At 31.6% G+C, this 26,968-nt stretch overlaps 2 protein-coding genes across 3 annotated transcripts in view; one reads left to right on the forward strand and one right to left on the reverse strand.

The window, feature by feature from the left end:
* Nucleotides 1-26,968, reverse strand: part of LOC145306724 (uncharacterized) — a 99,567-nt gene that overhangs the window by 1,113 nt on the left and 71,486 nt on the right. Inside the window, exons 18-19 of one of the 2 annotated variants that reach the window (XM_080149003.1) lie at nucleotides 24,203-24,257; nucleotides 21,054-21,183 (exon numbers count right to left, since the gene is read on the reverse strand). In XM_080149003.1, coding sequence (XP_080005129.1) covers nucleotides 24,229-24,257 — 29 coding nt within the window. In that variant the 3' untranslated portion in view covers nucleotides 21,054-21,183; nucleotides 24,203-24,228. Of the gene's footprint in view, nucleotides 1-21,053; nucleotides 21,184-24,202; nucleotides 24,258-26,968 lie in introns of those variants that run through there. The other variant, XM_080149004.1, reaches the window with a different exon arrangement.
* Nucleotides 10,824-12,659, forward strand: LOC145307257 (uncharacterized). Its single transcript, XM_080149625.1, has 3 exons — nucleotides 10,824-10,919; nucleotides 11,169-11,258; nucleotides 11,780-12,659. Exons 1-3 carry the CDS (start codon nucleotides 10,863-10,865, stop codon nucleotides 12,008-12,010), a joined length of 378 nt encoding a protein of 125 aa, XP_080005751.1. The 5' UTR covers nucleotides 10,824-10,862; the 3' UTR covers nucleotides 12,011-12,659.

Below are 26,968 nucleotides of genomic sequence, written 5' to 3' on the forward strand. Positions count from 1 at the left end.
CACACAAACACACAGTGAGCCCAGGAATCCAACTTTGTGGAAAAAATTATTTATGCCCAAAAATCGAACTTTAGAAAATCAATTATTTTAAAAGTCCATGTTAATATTTATCATATTAGAGGAGGTTTGCCATTTTAAATTAATGAAAAATAAAAAAAATTAAAGTTTTTATGGCCTTCTGAAGTTGTTACCCTGGAATTCACGAAATTTAGATACAAAAATCTCACAAAAAATGATTTTTTTAATTCTTTTTTTTTTACTTGCCATTTAATCAAATATTAACTTAGGACGTAATGTAATACCAATTATCTAACGCTGGATAACAAGAAACTAAATAGTTTTATATAAAAAAACCTCTTAAATCCGTATTAAATAAAGTTGGTGAAAATGCAAAAAAGAGCATGTTAAATATTTTTTGAAGCTCTGATTCAAATACCTTGATCTTTTTAGCAACAAGGTGAAAACTTTTAGGATTAAGTTCTAGCATTATTTGGGCAATATATATGGTTCTCCTTTTAATAGGTTCACATAAGTCCTGGAAAGGTTAACAACTATTTTGGACGAGGGTACTACCACCCTCCAAAGAGAAATCGCCCCGAGAAAAAAAAATTGCCACCCCCCCCAAAAAAAATTTCTTCAATTTTTCTTTTTATAACTAAAATTAAGACTGGATGTTTGTTGACTCAACCCCCCCCACCCAAAAAAAAATAGTGTATGTAAATATCCCCCCCCCCACAAAAAAAAAGTTTTTTTTCTTTTTAAAAATAATTCGTGCTTTCAAAGCATTTTAAAGGCAAACTAAAAATAATTATACAAAAACACAGTTTAAAAACAATATTATTAAAAAAAACATTTTGGATTTAATGAGACAGCTCTCAATCATTTGACGTTCATAGGTTAGGACATTAGCCAGTTCAGCTTTACAGCTACGAGCTGTATATTGACTGCTGTTACTTTTTGAACAATTAAGCAATCTCTGCAATCAATTACATTTCTATTACTAAGGCTAAATGTCAAAACCATGTTTACTGATTAATAAGAGATATAAGTTTTCCGGAATTTTAATGTAGGAAGTAGATTTAAAATCTGCATCAAATTTTAAGGATTTTTTATAAAATTCGTTTTTTGTAAAATTCTTTATCTAAAAGCGAAAATACATTTTAAGTTAATTAATTTTGACCAATAGGATAGGTGGATTTTAAACTACCTGCGCTCTAATTGGTTGAATGATGTACGACATCCAATCAGAGCGCAGATTTTTTAAACCACCAATCACAGATGCCAAAATTAATTAACTTAATTTGTATTTCCGCTTTTAGATAAAGAATTATACAAAAAACGAATTTTATAAAAAATCCTTAAAATTTGATGCAGATTTCAAATCTACTCCCTACATTACAATTCCAGTAAACTTATATCTCTTACTGATTAATTATTATTAACTTATTGATTAAAACAGCACCCCCAGGGAAGGGGTAAATTTTAAATGGGGGGTAAAATGAAAAAATATACGGCACCCCCAAATTCGTTTTTTTTGGGGGGGGGGTAATCACCCCATTATCCCCCCCCCCACTTGGACGTCTATGATATAAATGATACTAAAATGATTTCTTTGTAAAAATTTGAATTAAAAAAACATCAATTGACTATTGCATAGATAGATAAAATTTGGCAACCTAATTTAACGTTTTTTTTACCATCTAGCCAGCAGCTAGCCTGCCCTTCCCTTTTTCCTGCACCCATTGGTTATACTCCAGGGGCAAGATTCAGCTCTTTTCATCCTATTGGTCAATTTAAACCCCCTTCAAAATCTGCCAGCAATCGAATTGATCAACTTTAAATTTAGTAGGAAGATCTTAATTTTTTGTGGAAAATGAGACAGCCAGCCGGGCCGGAGACAAAGAATTATGGGGGGGGGGGGAGTGGCAGATAATTTGTGGGGGATGGAGGGCAGCCCAGACCAGCCTAAATTTTTACGAAAAAATAAATAAAGTAGTTCATCTATTTTAAGCTAGTTAGAATATTTAATTTTAAATTAGGTATAAATTTGTCAAAGTATCAAAATTTAACATTTTTTTTTGGGGGGGGGGGGGAAGATGTTTTGCCCCCCTCGTCGCCCCTTGGGATGAGAGGGGGGACTTTTAGGTTACAGGAATTTTTCTTATATATATATCAGAGTACATTTTGTAGAAATAGATTTTAAAATAAGCGAATTAGAAGAAAAATATCTTATTTTTTCACCTTTGAGTGGGTGAATTTTAACCCTTTCCCAGTAGCCCCAGTGGGTGTTTAGGGTAAATTTTGTTTTTTTAATACAGATTACTCTAAACACCTTTAATTAAAAAATGAATTGAATTTGATGGAAAAAATGAGAAAGTTAGGATAAGAATTATAAATATTATACATTTTGGGGGGGATATCTTGGCCCCCCAATCATCGGGGGGGGGGGGGAGGGTGTAATTTTGTTAATTGTATAAAAGATACAATAAAAACCTTCCAATTAAAAAAAAAATTGTTCGATTTGGTTAAAAAATAAGGAAGTTATTATTTTTTTCCACAAAATTGGATTCCTGGGCTCACTGTGAAACACCAGAACTAAAACGTCCCCACACACAAAGAGAGAGGGGACAATGGACGGGCTTTATTCATCTCAACTCTACAAAAGGCCAACACTACAAAAGACCAACACCTACAAAAGATCAAAAGATACAAAATGCTGAAAGGTCATGGCTGCAGAGCTCAACCCCCTGGCCTGCCTAGCCGCGGGCGCTCGGCCCCCTTGCATATAACCTAACCTAACCTAACCTATATTTTAGAATGTTTAATGTCCATGAACTTATTTATAGTTTAGAATTTTGTGGATTTTACAAAAAGTGGTTGGTAGATTTTTTTCAAATTTTTAATATTTTTTTACAAGATTTAGATAAGGTTAGGTTAGGTTATAGGCAAGGGGGCCGAGTGCCCACGGCTAGGCAGGCTTGATTAAGTATTACTTTATTAATAAATTGATGTTTATATAACAATATATATTTGTTGGTCTTTTGTAGTGTTGGTCTTTTGTAGGTGTTGGTCATATGCGCGCACACACACCACACATACACACTCACACACCAGACACACTCACACACCAGACACACTCACACACCAGACACACTCACACACCAGACACACTCACACACCAGACACACTCACACACCAGACACACTCACACAACAGACACACACACACACCAGACACACTCACACACCAGACACACTTACACACCAGACACACTCACACATACACACACACACACACACACCAGACACACACCACACATACACACTCACACACAAGACACACTCACACACCAGACACACTCACACACCAGACACACTCACACACCAGACACACTCACACACCAGACACACTCACACACCAGACACACTCACACAACAGACACACACACACACCAGACACACTCACACACCAGACACACTCACACACCAGACACACACACACATACACACACACACACCACACACACACACACACACACATACACACATACACACACACACAAACTCATCACAGAATTAGTTATAAACCTTTATATGACTTCCATGAGGAGCTGTATTGTAAAGAAGAATCATATTAATTAAGCAGTTCAATATCCTTCAGTACTAACAAACAGAAAAAAAAACAGACATACACACATCTTGTTACTTTATTATAAGAAGTTAAAGAATGTTACTTGAAATTTTATCATTTTTCATATTAAATTGATATTTGATATTTTCTTAATCTTAAAAGTATTTAAGCATTTAGCTTATATTTCTAAAAAATGCATGACAAAAAAATTCAGGATTTTTGATAAAATCGGGAAATTCCCTTTCTTCAGAGCTCCTTATTAGCTACATAACAAAGATGACAACATCCATAAAAGCAGAGCTCTGAAACAGTAGATATGCTTCGCTTATAACATTGTACATGTACATTGTTGTTTTAGAAATAAGTATTCCAAAAATCAGATCAATCGTATAATTATATCATATAAAAAACTTGGTTTTTTTTAAATTAAAAAATTGTCATATTTAAAATGGACATACGGACATTCTGGCAATGATTATCTAAAATCCTACCTAACTACTACAGTAATCACCATGAAAAGTTTGAAATCTATATGACAATTCTAACAATTCTAAATTAACAAAAAAAAGCTATCCGTTCTGGAAGTACAGACCAACCCTAAGCATAGAAAAGCTTCAGTTTTAGAAATAACACAAACGTTTTTTTTACAAGAACAATGAAGTCTTTTCTAAGCAGAGAAATAATAAAGATTGATTAACTTAGAAAAGCCAAAACAAAAAGAATTATTTTTGCAAGAACTTTATACCCACCAGAATGCCTAAAACTTGCCCTGGACTATTACCAACTATCCATTGAATTTACATAAATGATTAACTTTCCGTTTTTTTTGGGTGGGGTAGTATTAAGAAAGTGAGGGGACAATGGGCTGTTTATTACGCTAGTCCCCTTGGTTTTATAGTAACGTTTTCTTATAAGTTGGCTTAACAACATTGGGGACTTTGGGTTATTTTGATTGGTTAATTATTAATTTCATCTATTGAAGGGGTAATTTTGTGTATCATTATTAGGGATATACGTCAATTTATCGGCCATTGTCTTATCCCTTTAGATCCCTGAGTAATAGTACTTGTAAGTGATCGAGTAGCTTTACTCATTGTACAAATACATTTAAGGCGCCACAGAACCTAAACTCACGTTTATGAAAAGCAGACATACTCTCTATATTATACAGGCAGTGTTACACTTTATGCTCCCAATTATAAACATAATTCTTACATAAATTACCAGAAAAGGAAAGACACGTAAAAATATAACCAAATGTACTTAATGAATATGATAAATTAAAATTTTTAATCCTAATAAAAATTTATGTGAGTTATTAACTTATTATACTTATTATTAATACTGATGTATGATTATACAGGTGTCAGACTATATTTTTAACATCCCTTTCAAAAATAGGTTAAAACCAGTGTAAATATTAAGAATTTCTTTAAGATATTGATTCAAAGCCTTTGGATTTTATTCATCATTTAAAGTTTTGACATTTTATACATATAATTTTGGTTTTTTACTCCCTTAGAATTTTTAAGGGGGGGTGGAGGCTTTTTAAACACCCTTGTATTTTTTTTAATTTTACCAATTGGGTAGAAATAAGAGTATTTTTAGTGCATTAAAAATGCTTTTATGTGCCATTTTACTTCCCCAAAACTTGATTATTATCACCCCCCCCATATTTCAATTTTGCTAAAATACAATACAACTTTCCCTCTCCTACATTGTTCTCATTTTGAATATGAAAAGAAAATCAAATTTGCGTCGAGCTTATAAAAACCAAATTTTCCCCGAGGAAATAATATAGTATTTTATCTCTACCTCCCTTTTTGTCTTATTTTGATACACTCTAGCCCTCTTATTTACCAAACAAGTATCTATTTCCCCATTCCATCCTTTGATTATACAACCTTTATCTGTAACTATGCATGGTAATAAGTTAAACCTGTTTAGAGGCGAGCTATTTCTCCTACTCTTACAACTTTTGCAGTCTGTATTAATGTCGCGGTTTGAGTAAATATTTATTTATTTTTTTGTAAAAGAATAATTGTTGGCATTAATAATTAAACAAGGACAACAACATCCATAAGTAGCAAAGCACAAAATCTATCTGACAAAGTGAGTTATAGAGCAGTTTATTTGTAATTATACCAAAGAAAAGAAAGAGAGATAATATGCAAACTCTTAAAAACACGAAACCTTACAAAAACAAGTTTATGTCTTTGAGAAAAGCAGCTAAAAAGCAGCCATGTATTTTTTATACTTAATTATGGTAAATGAAGGGAATATTGGCAAGAAGTTTCTTTTAGGAATTAGTTCTAATCCTGTGGATATGAATCGGTTTTGAAGCCATATTGATAATTATGCCTGGATGTACCCAAACTGTCTAAATAAGAATTTCTTTTTAAAATTATATCAATAGTACAATGTAGAACAATGTCTATATGTCTATCTTTCTGTATTTATGTCTATCTGTCTGTCTATCTGTCCATCTGTCTGTCTGAAGCTTAAGATCTCAGCAATTAGGCTCTACTCTTCAGAATATGTGCCATTTCTAGGATTCTTGGCTTCTAGTATTGTACCTTGTTGTTCTAGAAATGTCATTACAAATATGAAATGCCTAACTATTACAGGAATAAGCATGCAAAGTTTTAAATTGTTGGGACGATTCTAAAATACCTGAATTAAACAAAAATAATTACAAAACTGTAATGAAATAAGGCCACTATTAATTTTTAATTGTAATCTACAGAAGGAGTAAATTTGTGCATCATCATTGGGGATGTACATCAAATTATCGGACATTGTCTTATCCCTTTAGATCCCTGATTTTACCCCCTCCACTTTTCCTTTTTAAGTTTGACGGATTTAAGTGTCCAAGAGTCTATAATGGGTATAAATCTATTGTCTATACAATGGTTGTTAGATATGCTTAGGGCCCTTGGGAGGAAAGGGACATTGGGCTGTTTATTACACTAGTCCCCAATTATTTTCATTTTCTTATTCGTATTCTGAATAATTTTTTGTACTTTTATTCAATTTTGATTGGTTTGTTTTAACTTCAGTGTCAAAACGTTTCAACCACTAATTAATATTTACAGATGGGGTAATTTTGTGTATCATGAATGAGGAAGTACATCAAATTTTAGGCCATTGTCTTTTCCCTTTATATCCAAAACAAATTAAACTTTACAACCTACTTTGGGGCCCCAGGCAGGAAGGGGATATTGGATTGTAAATGACACTGGTACCCAAAGTCATATAACCACTTTTATCTTTGGGTAGAAGGAATAATTTTGTCTATCATCCGTGTGGGTATGTCTATTCATTTATTATCCATTGTCTTATCCCTTAAGATCCCTGTTAAGGCCCTACTATATGATATTGCAGCAGTCTAGTGCAAAAAAAACAAGATTTATAAAAACAAATGGATCAAATAGAATTATGGTTAGTTTGTCCGTCCAACTGTAGAGGAAAATTATATCATAAAACAAGGATGACAACATCCATAAAAGTGAAGCACTGAAACGGTAGGACAAACGGACATTAAAACTTGTATAGAGTCAGAACTGAATAATCAGAATATAAATGTATAAGAGTCGAAGCAAAATTGTAAGTAAATATGTTGAAAAACTGCTTGATATGGATATTGTTTATGGAAATACATACATTTTTAGGACTTTATTATAGAGTTGATTTGCTTATAACATTATAGTTTGTTGTCCCAGGAATCAATATACCAAAAATCAGATTAATCGGATGATTAGATCACAAAAAAAGTAAAAGGATCAACATGTTTAAAATGTACGTACAGACATTCTGGTAATGCTTATAGAGTTGTTATGCTTTCTAAATCGTACCTAACTACTATAGGAATCACCATGCAAAGTTTTAGATTGATAGGACAATTCTAACATGCCTAAATTAACGAAAGAGCTATCTCTCTGAGATGGACGCACGGACCGACCATAATTATAAAAAGCCTCGCTTTTAATGAAAGAATTTTAGCTTGATAAGAAGTCTACTTCCTAAACAAAACTCAAACACTTACATTTCAATATTAGTAGCAAAGCTACTCCATGAATATTTTAAGTTTGTCAATTTGAGCACCACCAACCTCTCCACGATCAAACCATTTTTTATGTTTTTTCTTGTTTATTACCACGGGTATAGGTTCTGCTGGGTTAGCGAGGTTTAATCAAAGAAAAAAAAGGAAGACAAGTTGAATTATATGAATGCCACCCTCTAATGCGCAGCCTAGCATATAAAAGCCTTAGAAACAAGGCTTCTAGGGACTTCTTCTAGGGACTTTGCCCCAAGAGATGATAAAAAAAAAAATTTTGGCCAAATTTGTAAAAGGACCAAGAAAATCTTAGGCAAAAAAAAGAATCAAAGAAATCTTCAGCAAAAAAAAAAGTAGGGAGGATTTTTTTGTTTTTGGGGTAGTTGGGGTTGTCCCAACCCCCAAGAAAATATCCTAAAACCACCACATGATATTGCATATTTTACGCTTTAATTAAAAAAGATATTATTTATCAACAATATATGTATTTTCACTATTCAGTACATTTTAATCAAATATATGGTTTAGGTTTCAATGTATAAAAAAGACTGGCTTCTTTCACAGGCAGCTGGTTCTTCATTCTTGTCTGGTTGTCCGCGCGCTCAGTCGTGCATGGTTGTGGTTTATAATTTCGGTGGTGTTACAAAATTGTAACATAAGTTCCCCCCCCCTCTTAATGAGGCCAATGAGGCAGGAACTTACAATGCATTCAGTAACCTGGATTATCTTCTTTTTAGTAGAATTGGAAGTTATTGCAAATGTCGTCTTCATCATAGTAAGGTTTTTGTTTTTAGGTTTCGATGACAATATGATGGTTCAACCAGGAAGAAGCTTGCGGATCATATGAATAATATGAAGTAGAATGACAATGAACAAATTTGTGAAGAAGTGGAGTTGCTTTGTATCATTAATTAATTATGTTTAAAGTTCATGTTACATAGTACACAATATCATATATTACAAATTATTATATTTATAGATGGCTATAAAAAATTTTCCTTAAAAAATGTTAATCAATATTACTTTTTTAATCAAAGGGAAATATTTACTATTTGTATTTAATTTGTAATTGTCATGAAGCATAAAAAATATCAAAATTAAATCTCTTTTTAACTTTAGTTTTGTTGCAAAAAATTTGATTCAATATTTTCATTTTAAGTTTTTCATTAAATTTCATTTATATTTAACATATATAAATATATAGTTCACATATTAATAAATGTTTAAAATTACATAAATTTTGTATCACAAATTGGCGAATTACATTAATTTTGTATCACAATTACTGGCGAAAATGTTTGAACGATGAAAAGAAAATTAATTAATTTTGCTGTACACATGTAACATAATTAAAAAATAAGAAATTAAAGAATAAAGATAAATAAATGTCGCCAAAATTATAGCATATACTAATTGTTGATTATAATTATAATAAGAATTGAATATCATAATTATTGTTTCTTTGTTTTGCTGTTTTTTATTTGTTTTATTATAACCAAATAAAGTATGACAACTTGGTTATTAGATTGATTCGTACAAGTATTTAATTATAAATAATGGTTTATTTGTCGGTTTATAACAAATTTCCTCAATCGAATAAAGAATGGATTATTGATTGATTTACATTTCGATTATATTAGCCAATTAAAGAATGAATTAACGGCTGATATATTTTACATCAACTAGATAAAGTTTGAATTATCTTGTTGTGATTACGCAATTTTTATAAAAAGTAAATTACATTTCGATTCTATTAGCCAATTAAAGAATGAATTAACGGCAGATATACTTTACATAAACTAGATAAAGTTTGAATTATCTTGTTGTGATTACGCAATTTTTATAAAGAGTGAATTATAAAATGCTTAATTTAGGGACGCAGGTTTATAAAGAGTGAATTATAAAATGCTTAGTTTAGGGACATGTCAATAAATACCAGCTTTAATATTTTATTCCTGATTAGGATTGACTTAAGGAGATATAAACACTGGTTCTTGTGTATTAGCTGGTGTATACATTGCACTCCTTCTTGTATATCTTAGGGACATTAACCCTATAACTTTATAATTTGAGCAAACACATTTGTAAAAAATGTAATAATATGGCGCTGATAAATGTTTGAGTAGAATCACCCCCCAGAGTGAGATGGTTTAACAGAAACCAGGTAATGTCTAGGTAAAAACCTCGAGAAAGGGCAAGGTTTGTAGATATTAATCATGCAGGCTTTGTCTAAAATTTTCGTCGTCAAAGGTTGTCTTGGATACCTTAATAGGAAACAAAAATAATCTAAAACTAGAAACTTGAAAAGCAAGATCTTATTATAAAATCTTATCTGGTATCTTTAAGCCATTTTTTTTAAAAAGAAAATCAAGACCATTAAAGAAGATAGGAACAGGGAAACTTAACTCCACTACTCATTTGATCTTTGAAATGAATTTAAAAATTACGTTTACTTTTATGTAATTGAAATGAAATATGTCTAATATTTATATACATGTGTATATTATGTGTATATACATGTATATATAATACATGTGTATATTATATATATGTATGTATATATGTATGTATATTTTGCGTCTCGAAAAGGGGTTGTTGTATCTCATAATGTACCTTGATATTTGGCGCTCCAATAAACGTAGTGCGCACTCGAAAAACCGGTAATTTTATACCTAAAAGTTTGGAATTTTTTGGGGTTTTTATTTCAAAAATATTATTTATGTACATTAATGTGCAATTTCTATTACTTTTTCGCAATTTTTTGGGATGTTTTTAAGCATAAAAACGCTATTTACTTGAAAAATCAGGAAGATAGTATTTTATGAGCGCACACTTTATTGTTTGTGTGAGTATCGTAAAAACATTGACCACTTTTGAGATTTGAATTTTCCGATATTCACGAAACCCAACTAAAAACCGTTACAAATTGTTTACAAATATAAGACCATATCGATCGTTATGGTAATGTGTAGACAAATACTTTCTGAAATATTTATTCCATATCTGCGTATTGTGCAGACATAAAAAAATAAAATAATATATCTCAATGCAGATTGGTTATGTAATATATATATTTACATCTGTCTTTATATAGATATATTTTTTAGATACATATTATAAATTTACATATTTTTTAAGGGAAAAAGAAACCGGTGATGAGATCAAGTACAACAAGATGAATCTGACCTCGGATACTAGACAAGCGGTCTTCAATGCTTTATTGGGATTCAAAGTGAGTTTTACCTTATATAATTCTTCAATATTAGGTATAATCTGCGATGTTTTATTGAGGATGGTCGATCCTGAAAAATAAGAATTTTTTTAGGGATTTTTATATCCAATATATAACTTGTTATGAAAAAGTTTTTAATAGTTAATTTTTTAGGAAACTTATGGACTCGATGGACGTCAGACTTGCAAGGGATTTTTATATCCAATATACAACTTGTTATGAAAAAGTTTTTAATAGTTAATTTTTTAGGAAACCTATGGACTCGATGGACGTCAGACTTGCAAGAATGAAGTTAACGGATGGCTACTTCTGATTGTTTTTGTACTTTCATGTTTCTTGGTAAGATAATTTACAGAACACTTTTACTGGCTTCAAAAGCAAATACTTATAATTATTATTTTACTTCATAATAAATAATTAATAAGCATTTCGTTGTGTAAATATAAAAGATGCGGTATAAGCAAATAAAAACGTTTATTTATGTATCATAAAAAATAGAAATTCGATTTAGTTTAATTGCGTAGATAAGAATCAATTCCGCAAGCAAAAAAAGAACCTTGTGAACGAAAGGGGAGAAAAATTTTTCATTCAACGGCTAGGCAAAACTGTAAGACTCAATTATCTTGCCGCAATCGCAGACGTGATTAGTTACCCTTTTTTTTATAATGTTGGTAACGTAATTTCCTAACTAAGTTTTATATATTATTTATGGTACATAACAAAGAATAATTTTCAAGCCTTTATTTTCTTACACACACAAAGAAGTTTGGGAACTAGTTGTTTAACAACAAAAGATAATATACTAACAAGTTAGAAAAATAGGGTCTAAATAATTCTATTTTTATTTTAATTTTATTTAGGTTTCGGCGGTTGTTTTAGCAGCTGTAGGTTTCAGCCTGAAGAGATGTAAGGAGTACTATCAAGGACGGGCTAACGAGAGGCGCAAGAAGAAAATCGAACATATGGAGCAGGGGAAAACTTTGTTTTTAACTTGCGGAAATTGTAAAACGTTAGTAGGGCTTAGCCTAACCCGGATGCCAAGCCTAGTAAAGCTAGTTTTTATGTTGCTTTGTCATGCTAAATCGTGCTAGGTAGAATATCTTGTTTTGCACAAGAAGGTGTTCTTACTTTTTCCGCAAATTGTTTAATTTACAATATAAAGGATGGAATTATGTGTAAAATAATTGGTAAAAGAATTTGCATTGGCTTTAGAACAAATATACTTGTATAACGATTTAAAATACAAAAACACTAGTATAATGACGTGATACTAATATTTGGTATATAAGCCTTTTTAGCCAGTTTTGCAAAACATTTATTTTTAAATAATATACGGCGGGCCCGCATAGCTTGCCCTGGCACAGAAACGCCTTTTTAGAAAGTGCGTACCGTACCGGATAGGTTTACCACTAAACCATTAGGCTAGCTATGGATGTACTACAAATTTTTACACATTATGTTTGATAAATATCGTTTTAGCGTATTTTAATAATTACCTTTTTATGTTTTTAGAGTAATTTGCCTTTATAAAGATAGGTAGGACACAGGGGGACACAGGGTTCCTATAATATTAAAAGATTAACATTAAAGATATAATTTTTTTTAAAAGGCATATTTATGTGGAGGGACAATTTTTGTACAAACATAAAGTCACAATATTAATTGGGGAAATGGTTTAATAGATAATTCAAATTACATGCCATAATAGTCACAATTATAATCAGGGAAATGGTTTAATGAGTATGATGTATAACTGTCTATCTATATATTTATAACTTAGGATGAAAAGTTATAAGAAATAGAGACAGACATTAAATTATTATACAAAAGATAGAGTGAAGGGGAAAATAGGTAAGGCTATATTATAGCCATATTTTAGGGGACAATTTATTAAAAAGGATTTAAATTTACATTTTAAACTTTTATAACGTCTACCTATTTTTAATTTTCTGTACTTGTTTGGTATACCAAATTTAATGTTATTAAAGGGAAATAAACTAGTTACATTAAAGCTTAACACAAATAGATATAACGCAAAATTAACGTCAATTAAACTAAAGTATGTTAGCAATATGAGAAAGAATGTTGTATTAAAAATGAATTTAGTAAAACTATGTAAAGACTGATAGTTATTACTGCTATTAATTTGTTGTGTATTATTTGCAAAATTAGTATTCAAATCATTTTTTTCAAAAAGATGATGTCGATAAATTTTCTTTTCAAGATTGATTACATTAACCTTATTTGATAAAGATATATCAACAGAAAGATTTAAAAAAGGGACTGACTTACTGAACTTACTATCTGTAATGTTGATAGGGTTCTCCAAAGATACATCAACAGAATGATTTAAAACAGGGACTGACTTACTGAACTTACTATCTGTAATGTTGATAGGGTTCTCCAAAGATACATCAACAGAATGATTTAAAACAGGGACTGACTTACTGAACTTACTATCTGTAATGTTTATAGGGTTCTCCAAAGATACATCAACGGAATGATTTAAAAAAGGGACTGACTTACTGAACTTACTATCTGTAATGTTGATAGGGTTCTCCAAAGATATATCAACAGAATGATTTAAAACAGGGACTGACTTACTGAACTTACTATAATGTTGATAGGGTTCTCCAAAGATACATCAACAGAATGATTTAAAACAGGGACTGACTTACTGAACTTACTATCTGTAATGTTGATAGGGTTTTCCAACATAGTATCATTATTTACAACAGGGACTGTGTAGTATGGCACACTATTTGTACAATTAAAAGAGTTATTTTGTGCTTTTTTAGGACGACGCTTTCTTACGTGTCTTTTTCTGACCTTTTTAACTTTTCTAAAAAATTGTTCTTTAGACATGCATCTACAGGGTGATCATATAAGTCTTCAGCATAAATGTCAAATTGCTCCCAGTCAACATCTACCCTTTTTATCATGTTTTTCTGTATTCTAGATTCTTTGGATATAAAACTGTCAATGGAAGCTTCGTGGGTACGCAAAAAATTTTCAAAGCCGAAAAGCGTAAGCTGGCCATTTTGCATGGCAGCGGTCGAATTAAGCAGGTGCCGAAGGTCATAGGGAATATATTTATATACTGCACTAATAATTTTTCTCTGCTTTTCCCGCTCAGAAATAATAGTGTCAGATATATTTTCAAGGTATTTTTTGTATTCCCACAAAATGGACATAACGGATTTAGAGGAAGGTTTAAATTTATAAAATTTTTCCTCTACTTCAAACATGTTTGTAATTGACCCATTAAGGACACGATTTACTTTATTTAAATATTCGCTAGTAGGGAGATCTAACGGGTTACCCCCAGCCATTTCCAATTTTTCTTTGATTTCCTTAGATATGGACATGTGAATTAACATATTATATTCACATGGGCTAAAGTCCGAAAGATCAAAACTATCCAACTGATTTAAAAAAGCTTTTAGCCCTACTGTTTCTATGGACATCAATTGACGATGGATAACTCTTTGTTTTTGGAAAAGTTTATCTGCATTGTACGTGTTTTTTCTATTTGCTAAGAAAGGGGGCTCAAGGTTGTTAAAGGTGTTACACTTTAAATGAGGGGCGTTGTAAGTATTCTCTGAGTTTTGTGCTTTAAAGATTTGTTTTATTTGTTGGCTAGTTTGATCTAATAGCAATTCTTTGTTTATTCTATCCAACCCTTTAGCCTTATTTATATGGTCCTCTATTGAAGACAGAAGTTCCCTAGCATGAATTGTGGATAATCCCGTAGGAGATAAATCTCGCTGGTTTGACCTGTAGACGGGAATATCAGTTGTAGCGTAGCGATAATTCTGAGGGCCAAAACTAAGTATAGGGTTTAGGCTAGGAGGGGGTTGGCTGAAATCATTCCTTATTGCATTATTAGAATTAACCTGTAGGTTGGATATGTCACTTGCCATTTTATTAAGACTGTTTACAATATCTCCTATATTATTTTTTAAAGCATTAATTTGATCTTCATTATTAGAAGTAGAGTTATGGGAATTAACCGGAGGATTAACCTGAGGAGCAGGTGCAGAAGGGGCTAGTAAAGGGGCTCTAGGTGCATTTTTTATGAATTTCCGTCCAAACGTTCTCCATCTACCCCTCATACCTATAGACGCCTCGTCATCACTGACGTCATAATCCCTATATCTGTCCATTTTGGTATAATTTTTGTTAAAAGCAGAATGAAGCTTTGGAAATTATTATGAACAGAGAGTTGAATTTACTATGAATATATTTGTATAACGATAGCAAGATAGCAAAAAAATTTTATTCAATAGGGAGCTTGTGATAATATTAGAAGATATATTGTTTAATAATAGTGGAACGATTTCAACAAAAGCAGTATGAAGCTATGTATAATATGTATTTGTATAAAATAATGTTAAGTTAACTCTAAGGTTAATATAAGGGACGAAATTGTGATTTTGGAATAATAAATATTTCAACAAAATTCTACATATAATTATAGCAGTATGAAGCTATGTATAATATGTAAATGTATAAAATAAGGTTAAGTTAACTCTAAGGGTAATATAAGGTAAATTAAAGGGACAAATTGTGACTATAGATAATATATTGAGTCTTTTATATGTGGAGGAACTGAGAAGGGACAGCACCCCCGCGGAAAAAAAGATACTAAAATTGTAATGAAGAAAAAAAATCAAAAATGAAATCTTACCGGTTCAAAAAGATTCGGTGGCTTTGCCTCCATATTGCATATTTTACGCTTTAATTAAAAAAGATATTATTTATCAACAATATATGTATTTTCACTATTCAGTACATTTTAATCAAATATATGGTTTAGGTTTCAATGTATAAAAAAGACTGGCTTCTTTCACAGGCAGCTGGTTCTTCATTCTTGTCTGGTTGTCCGCGCGCTCAGTCGTGCATGGTTGTGGTTTATAATTTCGGTGGTGTTACAAAATTGTAACAATGACCAGTAGGTATATTCCCTGAAGAGTAGAATCCGATCGGTTCAGTGGTTACCGAGATCTTAAGGGACGGACAGATGGACAGACAGACAGTCAGACGGACGGACAGACATCATTCTACTTTGTATTATAAATATGTAAATTTGAAAGAGATCTATTAAATTTTGTTAAGACTTTAAAGTGATTATTTGATGTTATCATTGTTCGTCTGTCTAAATTCACCTATGGTGATGATGTCATTCTTGCAGGGATCGGAAGCCGCGCGTAAGCCGCGTGTAAGCCTCAGTGAAATCGTCATTTTAACACTATAAAATTTTGCTGGATGTATAAAACTGTCTCTTTAGTAGACAATCCTTCTTTCAAAAATTTCTTTTTCTGCTCACAAGCAGGTTTAAAACTGAGGCTTATGCGCGGCTGAGGCGCGGCTTCCGAACCCTGCATTCTTGTTTTTAAAAGCGAAGCTTTTCTATAATTAGTGTCCGTCCGTCAGTCTGTAGGTTTGTAACGGTTAGTTCTTTTTTTCTTGTCTTATCAATTTCAGACTTTGCATGGCGATTCCTGTAGTAGTTATGTAGGATTTAGAAACAATAGCAACTCTATAATCGTTACATGTACGTCCATGTTTACTACCATGTTTAAACATGTTGATTTTTTCCATTTTTTGACAGCAAATTTTTATGTGATAAAACTATTTGATTGATCTGATTTCTGGAATACTGATTTCTATGACAACAAAGTACATTGTTATAATACGCAGCTCCTAAAAATGAAGTCCTTAAATATTATCCTGTATTTAAGCAGTTTTTCAACAAATATACTTAAAATTTAGTTACAACCTTATACATTTATATTCTGATATTATTCAGTTGTGACACTCTACAAGTGTTAATGTTTATTTGTCCTACCATTTTAAAGCTTCGCTTTTATGGATGTTGTCATCCTTGTTTTACCTAAACATATAATTTGATGAAGATATATCTAGTAATAAAAACGTAAAAAAAATCCATCAAATAAAAAGTGAAAAATCCATGAACTTCAAAAATTAAATTTTAGTTTTTATTGGCATCTGAAAAATGAAAATGTAATAAGCATCAACTAAGGTAAAATGTTTAATAAACAAGGATGACAACATCCATTAAATCGAGGCTCAACAAATTATCAGTCAAACGATCATAAACAATTATAGAGTGACAGCCAGGGAGGGAGGAGACATTGGACTGTAAATTATACTGGTCCCCAATAATTTTAACACGTTTTTTGACTTAAACACTTTTAGGACTTGGTTTGCTTGTACAAACTAGCATTGTCTAAACTTTTCAACCATTAATCTAAACCCACAGAAATGATAATTTTGTTAATTTGCCATCATAGTAACCTTATTTTATCGCCAATTTTCTTATAAGATCTAAATGGACAGCGCTTACAATTAAAACCAACCAACAGTGATGTAAAGGGATAAGACAATGGCCGATAAATCATTGAACAACCCTAATTATCATATACAAAAATACTCCTTCTTTAGATTACAATTTGTAATTAAAATGTTTGGACACTCAATTTTATGAACAAACCAATCATAATTTAATGAAATTCCCCAAAGTTGTTGAGCCAACTAATAAGAAATAGTTATGTAACGCATTGGGGGACTATTATGATAAACAGCCAAATGTCCCCTCCCTCCCCAAGGCGTTGCTACAAAAGAGCAACTCTACAAAAGACCAACGCCTACAAAAGACCAACTTTACAAAAGACCAACGCCTACAAAAGACCAACTCTACAAAAGACCAACGCCTACAAAAGACTAACGCCTACAAAAGACCAACGCCTACAAAAGACCAACACCTACATAAGACCAACAACTACAAAAGGGTCAATTTTTTAAAAGCAAGGTTGTATTGGGTTCAAAACTATTCCGTTACGTAGCAAACACAGACTTTGGACAAACTGTCGGACGGAATTTTAAAATTCAGCCTGTGGACAAAGTTATTCAAGAAAGAAATTTCGGTTTTGAATTTTGTCCTTGTGTTTTAATCGCCACATTGGATATCATTAAAATTGGAAGATTTTTTCTTTAAAATTTAGAAAATTTTCATGCCATTATTTGATTACATTGATACAAAAAAATAATTACAATTTTTTTCTTGTAATTGTGTCGCTTAAAATCTATTTAAAGCATACATTATATTCATTATATTTATCAATTTGATAAATACAAATATGATGCTACACCAGTTGCAGCTATAGACCTTCCAGCTCTACGATTTTTTGTAGTCGTTGGTCTTTTGTAGGCGTTGGTCTTTTGTAGGGTTGGTCTTTTGTAGGCGTTGGTCTTTTGTAGAACCGACTAGTTGGTCTTTTGTAGGCGTTGGTCTTTTGTAGAGTTGGTGTTTTGTAGCAACGCCCTCCCCACCAATCAACAGTGTCTAAACTTTTCTACAAATAGATTTAATTTTGTTTTAAGTAACATCCTATTTGCCTTAAATCTTGCTTCTACAATTCGTTATCATCTCAAAAGTCTTTTAAAAATCTTAATGAATTAATTGTGTTATTTTCTAAATTTTTGAAATGGCTAATTTAAGGGTTATTCTAGTGTGAGAGACGGACGTTACTTAGTTTAGATTGTAGAGAAGCTTCTGGTCATGTAAAGGAAATAAAGTTGCGAGTTTCCTCGTATTTTCACTGTAGCTTTTGAAAGGTTATCTTAGGTTAAGTTATGTTAGGTGATTGTCCGGCAGGGTTATGCCCTCTGCAGGATTTCATTATGTCATATCCTCAAAATGAGAACGGGGGGGGGGGGGGCAGGAGTTGGTAGGTTTTGTGATCCCAAAAAAGATTTATATATTAACTGAACATTTCATAATGAAAAGTTGTACAGATTTTGTAATTGTAAAATTAAATATGAAAAAAATATACCAAGTGAATTTTTTTAAAAATCTGTTAATTTAAGATTTAAAAATTCCAGTTTTTTGTTGGCAGCAGAATAATAATAATATGTTATAATGTACATGGTAATCCTTTTATAAAAGTAACAGGATGTTTGTCTGTGTGTATACCTTAAAATTAAACGCTAAAATTATGTCTTTTTACTGTGTATTTTGTATTTACTCAGTTTTGCAATAAAGAAGGTGTATCAACTTTTTTTATATAGCTAGCCGGTTCTTTTAGTAAGTAGTAGATGTAAAATTTTTCATAGAATTCAGATATGCAATCGGTTTTTTTGTAGACCTCTTATTTTTTAAGTAATGTAAGTTCAAAAAAAAAAAAATTAAGTCGATTTTAAGGTACTAAAATGCAACAAAAAAAAGAAAGAAAATGCCATTATGAACAAAAATAGTAAGATCTTTAATTTGACACCTTACTTTTTCAATTCTGTCAGGTAATTATTGAAAAAATCGATTTTTTTAAACCCACGAGAATAAAAACTTTGACATTAATTTTATTATTTCACAGGTAAAAAAATATGGGTTCATATATACCTTTAGAATCAGAAAAATATTACGATTACAATATAGTATATAAACTACAATAAAAGGAATTATATGAAAATATCATATTATATTGTACAGGCAACGTCTTAATTCTTGAATTGAGTATAAAAATGGGAAGGGGGTAAAGAGGGGGTAAAAAAGGGAAGACGATAGTGTTGCCTGAACAAAAAATACAATTGGCCATTTGTTTAATTTTTAATTTTTTTACTTTTTTTCAATTTTGCTTACAATGGATTCGTAATATTTTTCTGATTCTAAAGGTATATATGAACCCATGTTTTTTATGTCTGTTTGAGAAAATATTTAGGTCTAAAGTTTTTATTAAACCGAGGTTAAAAAAATAGATTTTTTCAATAATTACTCAACAGAATTTTAAAAGTAAGGTGTCAAATTAAAGATCTTACTATTTTTGTTCTTACTGGCCATTTTCTTCTTTTATTTTGTTGCGTTTTAGTACCTTAAAACCGACTTAATTATTTTTAAAAAAAACTTAAATTACTTAAAAAATAAGAGGTCTACAAAAAAAACCGATTGCATATCTGAATTCTATGAAAAATTTTACATCTAATACTTACTAAAAAAACGGCTAGCTATAAAAAAAAAGTTGATACACCTTCTTTATAAACAATGTCAATTTCTACAAGTTACTACAGTTTCTAACAGTAAGATTTTTGCTTGTATCATCTGGTATGTGAAGATGATTACATTGATTGAGTATTTTATAATTTTCATATCTTTTAAATTGATATATTCCAATAATAGAGTATGCACATGCACAACCAAAATTAGTTGAGTACCTTCATTGAATCTTATAATAAAATATCTATAGACAGTTGAAACATCAATAGATCTATTTTTAATGGAAGAGGAAGGTGAAAAAAGACTAAAACCATTTAGATATTTAAATATACAATCCTTAATATTCCAGGGCCAATATTAAGTTTCTACAAAATGGAGTAATTCATCCATCAGTTCAGTTGTTGAGATCTTAATAGACACACAAAAACTTTACTATTTTTTAAAGGTTAAGTTTTTCTACATAAAATTAGGGTTAATCCTTAACCGTCCAATCACAACAAATAGTTGGTCCTTATCAACTTTAAACTTTGCAGGATGTAACAGTAAGGTAGGATTTATAAAGGAAAGCAACTCTATGATTATTACCAGAAATTCCAATGAAACAATGCAGATTTTTTAACTTTTTGACTATTTTTTTGTATGATATTTTTATCCTATTCATCCTTTAACAACAAGGTATAATATTTAAAGCTAAGCATCTCCATAATCAAGTCCTAAAATGTGAGTATGTCATTAAACAGTATACTGTATTTAATATCTTAAATTATATAATGTTTTACGCTTAAAAATTAATATTCTGCTTATTAAATTCTGACCCTCCAGAAAATTTTATATCCATAAGAAATAACCCCAATCTTTATACCTTTGCTTTTATGGATATTGTCATCCTAGTTATAATAGGATAGAAATGACAATTTAGCATGAGAATACCAACACTTAAATATAACAATCAACATCTATCAAATCATATTATGAGTCAAGGATTGATAATATCCATAAAATTTTAGAATATAAAAAACATCTTTCTAAGACTTAAGTTAAAATACCTCTTTAAGACTTGTAAATTAAGAAATAAAAGTAGCTAAGCTAGTAAACAAAATTAAAATAATAAGTAAAAAAACTTTAAAATCTAAAAATTCTTATTTTGAAAATCATGAATCATACAATAATCAATTTTTATATATAGGCACGATATTTTAAAATAATAAAGCATTGTAGGTAATCATTCTGTTCACCCAAAGCAGTTCTGTTCTGAAATAATGGTTATATTAATTAATCAAAATTATATTGGAATTAATAACAGATATAAGATTTAACAGATAGACTGGAATTATTCAAAGATAGATATAGAGAAACTAAAAATTATAAACAAAGATTTTTTTGTCTGTTCACTGAGATTTTTAGATTAGATATTTTTAGATAGACATATAAGCAATTATACATATATATATATTTTACATTGACATCTAAAGAGTGCACACACCCCACCCGAAGGCGTGTTAGGTTAGAAAAAACCCCCCGCAGAAACGGTTTACACAGAATGTACTGGGAACTTATGGTGAGTTCAGAACATGCTTTCCCTAAATTGAGTTAGTACCTTCCCATAGTAGAAAATTTTAAAATTACTTTTGGTGATAAAATTTTACTTTTATTTTTAGACTACCTTCACTTAACCTTCTTTATTGTCTTATTTTGTCTTTCATGTTTATCATGCAAATTCGCTCACATTATAGTTGAAATGACAGATATTTGAGCTTTCTATAAAGGTCTCTAACATTTTTCTAGCTCTCATACTTTTTAAAATATCTTATTTCAAAGTATTACTGTTAAATCTTTTTTTACATAGCAAAAAGTTGAAATATGAAATTAGTTATTTTAGAGAAAATTACAAGTATCTTCATGTAAAACTCTCTATTATTGCTCCAAATTGACCAAACTGGACAGTTAAGGTGCCTAAAACTATCTACATTCAATGTACAATCCAATTACATTCTTTTTTAAGACTATATAAGCCAACAGGAGCATGCTGAAGTGATTTTTAAAAATGATAAAGGAAAAAATATTTCCTGTTTTTTTTTTAAATAAAGTGAAATTTAATCAACTTTAGGAAGGATTTTGAGGTAAGTTATGGTGTATAAAGTTGTCACTTTGTAATTAAAAATCCAATAAAATACAATCATCTGATATTTTGAACCATTAAAAACATATCTTAAGAAAAATAGACATAAACATTGAAAAATTTGTTAGAATTTCAAGCATTTCCAAGCAGTTTACAAATGTAATCTACTAATTCTAGCAATTTTTTCTAAGAATAGTTGATTGGCCTTTTAAATTTTTTACAACCTTATGGAACAAAATTAGTTTTTGCCACCTTAATTAAGAAAATATAGTAATTAAAAGACTTTCATGGATGATCTCACATATAATAAAAGAAACAATTTATTAGTAGGCAACATTTTTTTTGTTAAAATACACTATTAGGTACTCTAAACTAGTACTGAGATTTTTGAAAAGATTAAATCATAATTAATTCTGAGTTTCTTGTACCTTAGAACACCTTTTACATTATCAAGAATGCCTCAAAAGTGATTTTTAATTAAAATTAAATTACATTTGTTTCTTTGATATTACATGTTAGCCTTATCCTGTTGACTTATAAAATCTCAAAAAGTGTGGATTTGGATTGTCCATTGTATGTAGATAGTTTTAGGCACCTTAACTGTCCAATTTGGTCAATTTGGAGCAAAATTAGAAAGATTTATATAAAGATAAAAGTAATTTACTCTAAAATAACTAATTTCATATTTCAACTTTTTGCTGTATAAAAGATGATTTTACAGCAATACTTTGAAACAAGATATCTCAAAAAGTATGAGAGCTAGAAAAATGTTAGAAACCTTTTTAGAAAGCTCCAATATCTGCCATTTCAACTGTAATGTAAGCGAATTTGCATGATAAACATGAAAGACAAAATAAGACAATAAAGAAGGTTAGGTGAAGGTAGTCTAAAAATAAAAGTAAAATTTTATCACCAAAAGTAATTTTAAAATTTTCTACTATGGGAAGGTACTAACTCAATTTAGGGAAAGCATGTTCTGAACTCACCATAAGGTCCCAGTACATTCTGTGTAAACCGTTTCTGCGGGGAGTTTTTTCTAACCTAACACGCATTCGGGTGGGATGTGTGCAAACATGCACGAAACAATTTGTAATGTCTAAATAAATATGTAAAATTCATATTTTGTTTGTGAGTTAACCTTTTATATACAGGGTGGGGCAAATAAGACTGGACAAATTCTAACTTCTAAACGAATGAACATAACATCGTCAATTTTAAAGATTTTATTGAATTTTAAAAACTGGCAAGCATAATAGGTATATGACTATTAGATTATTCAATAAAATCGCTGCCAGCCTTAATCACCGCCTCTACCTGCCTCCTCAACCGCCAGCAGGTCCAGGTCAAAATGTACCTGTCCAAGCTAGCGTAGTTCTCTTCGATAGTAGCAATGAGGGAGGTCTTTGTGGTATGGGCACGTCTATTGGTGCATGCTTCAAAGTAGCCCCAGTCCCAAAAGTCCATTGAATTAAGATCGGGCTGCTGGAAGGCAACATTTCCTTAAAAACGTGAGTAACCGCAGGATCCAAATTCGCCCAACTTTCAAGCTACCCTTATACACGGTGGCTCTTATTTGGACCACAGTTGAGCTAGAACGACTTTCTTTACTTTTTTAGAAATGGCATGAAGTTTTAGCTAGGGTTGTCATTGCAACCAATAGTCTAAAATGAGTTTTTAAGTTCAATATGGGTCCCTGAAGTCAAGAACGAAGAAATTTTTCACTGTTTTTGACGTTTTTTACATCTCAAAATCTGCCCTGTTTCACTTTGCTGGAGTACTACGGCCAAGACATTTCACCCTGTATATATATAAAGATATATTTAGATGAATAAAAATACTTACAGATAGAAAGATAAATTATAAATTTTAACAGTTATAGATTTAAAATTGAGGATTATATTATAAGATATTAGATAATAAGCCAAGTATACAATTACAATATATACAGATACAATCAATAAATAGACAGATATATATATGTATATATATAGGTAAGTTGGTATAAAAAATTAATGAACTCTCTTTGTAAATTCTATTACACAAATAAGAAGTAGAGTGATCTGTGCTACCTAGGCACTTTAAGTGAAAGCACTGATATAGCTAACTCTTTTGTTCTTTAAACTTTTCATAAGACTTTATTTAAATGTTTACCTTGTTATATTGTTGTTATTCTGACTTTACTCAATCTCACTTCCTTTCTTAGCTCCTAAAGAAAGGTTTTAACTTTAAGATATTAAAATTTGTTTGTCTTTATGTCCAAGATTCCCCCCACACAACCCCCCCCTCTTAATTTTGGAATAAGGGTGAATAAAACCCCTATAGCATCCATACTGCAAGACTATATCTATTTGCCATGATTATATTTTTTCCTGAACCCCACCTCTAACTTCACCTCCCCCACTCTTGATTTACTTAACCCTTACAGCTCGGGCCCCAATTCCCACCTTAATAGATCGGGGGGGGGGGGGGGGGCTCTTGGAGCCCCCCCCTCTATCTCGGCTCCTGTTACAGATAAAGACGTAAAATTTTTTTCTGGTGGTTCATGTGTATTTTTAGAGAAAATTACTTTTACTAGTCATAGCGGCCAGGCCGCTCCTTAGCCGCTTTTTAGCGGCCAGCCGCTAAATTTTAAAACAGCTGTAGAGCGGCCAATTTTGCAGCTAGGTTGACCAAATTTTAGGACGAACGATTATTTTTCATAACAAAAAAAATACTTTTTTGATCATCGCCAAAAAATGGCAAATAACGGAAACCGCCATTTTCGGCGGTTACAGTGGTAAAACGGCGGTTAACGGCACCAATTAATATTTATATCAGTTTGATGTTGCTCAAGGATTTACCAAAAAAATTATAGGTCTCTAGCTGTAATAGAAGCCACGATATTCATGATATATGTCTGTAGTAAAAGCCGGACAAAAATCGGTCATAAAGTCGGTCAGGGAGCGGTCAAAAGGTCATAACACAACTTTTCTCAGAAGGTCATTGATATCTAAGTATTCACCAAAAAAATTTTAGGTCTCTCCTTATACACAAAAGTCATAATGTAGAAATTAAGATTTATTTAGAATTTTTAACTAATTTAGGTGCTACCCAACCAACTTTGACCGGACACCACGACCGACACAGACCAGATATCCTAATAAAATCAACTCTTGCTGACGTATAATTACTAAACTTAAAAAGTCATGAAGTCACAGCACTCCATCTTACCTACAAAAAAAATGAGATTGAAAAAACTAGAGGGGGGGGGGCTCTTGGAGCCCCCCCCCCCAATCTGTAAGGGTTAAGTGTAGGTGACAAATAGAAAGAATTAATTAAAAGCCGAATAAAATGATAGGATAGCTACACTTATAAACATAGAATTATTAAATAAGCTTACCATGTTCTCTAAGTATTTCTGCTATTTCTCTCTTTCTTTTTATTTTTTCATCACTGTACCAATCATATTCTTCAAGAGCCTCATCCAGAGCTGTGTTCCCTACAATATTTATTGATTATTTAATAATATACTATACATTAGGGTGGGTCAATTTAGAATTTCACATTTGATTGATTGATTGATTAGCCTCCAGAGCTACATCTTGTCAGTCTTGAAAATTTCTGTTCAGGTAATGCCCTCGTCAAGTGATAAAAATTCTGCCGCCTGTTTAGGTTGGGTCCAAAGTGATAAAATGTTGAGATCTGTAGGGTTATTGGGGCAGTTGAACAGATGTTTAGTGTTGTGTTGGATTGTGTTGCATAATGGGCAATTGTCGTCAATGTTAGGCTTAATTCTGCTCATATAGGAATTAAACATTCTGCTGTATCCAGAACGTAGCTGGGACAGTCTGGATCTGGTTATTCTGGTCAAGTTCTGGACTTCCTCCTTGTTCACCTCAGGGGGGTTGGCATTGAGGACTTTACTGGGGGGGGGGGGGGGGGTAGCTTGCCAGGGCCTTCTGCACTTCTCTAGTATGGATAATTTTCATTTTGGAGCAGCATACTCTAATACACTACGGCAAGTGGATTTGTAGGTAAGAGCTAAGGTTTCAACATCTTGTCCCCAGGTAGAACCAGCCAGAGATTTCATTAGATTTATTTTGGTCTTGGCAGAGTTGGTGATGTTTTTCACATGGTTTGAGAAAGTGAACATTGTGTCAAAAGTGACACCTAGTAACTTTGGTGTTGGTTCAAGAGGTACGATGGTATCCTTCATCTTAATTTCTGAATGTTCTTTAAATTCCTTGGTGTCTGGGGTGAACAATGTGACTATAGATTTATTTGGAGATACTTGTAGTTCTCGTTCTTCGAGAAATGCCAGAACCTCCAGGATGTATTGACTGATGGCATCCGCAAGACCAGCTATGGGCTTGCCTGTAGCGTATATACTGATATCATCAGCATATTGAACTATTTGGATGTTCTTGGGAGGTTTTGGAAGATGTCTCAGGTAAAAATTGAACAGTATAGGGGATGTTACGGCCCCTTGTGGTACTCCAGATCTGTTGTTCTTGTGTTTAGACAGTTGATTTCTAAAGTTGACTCTGGACCGTCGTCCTTTGATATAGCAACAGAACCAAATACATTGGCAAGGGTTACTAGGCCAATATAAAACCCTGTGAAACTTGAAAGAGGTTTTTTAATCCAAAAACAACGGGCGTGCGGGGGGTATAAAATGTGCCCCCTTATAAAACCAAAAATTGAAATTCCTTCAAACACAGGCATGTTGCATATCAAAATGACCGCATTGAATGCTAATTACGAATCGTTATAAGGGGGTGGGCACTTTTTATACCCCCCGCGCGCCGGCAACCATAAGAGCCAAGTCACTTTTAAAACTTGAATGGGGCTTATCATACATATAAATGACTTCCATAACTAATGATAACAGTAAAATCTAAAAAAAGGGGGAAATGGGCCCACCCTAATATACATATA

The sequence above is a fragment of the Acartia tonsa genome, chromosome 15, assembly GCF_053477335.1.
Source record: "Acartia tonsa isolate MP-2025a chromosome 15, ASM5347733v1, whole genome shotgun sequence".
Classification (NCBI taxonomy): Eukaryota; Metazoa; Arthropoda; class Copepoda; order Calanoida; family Acartiidae; genus Acartia; species Acartia tonsa.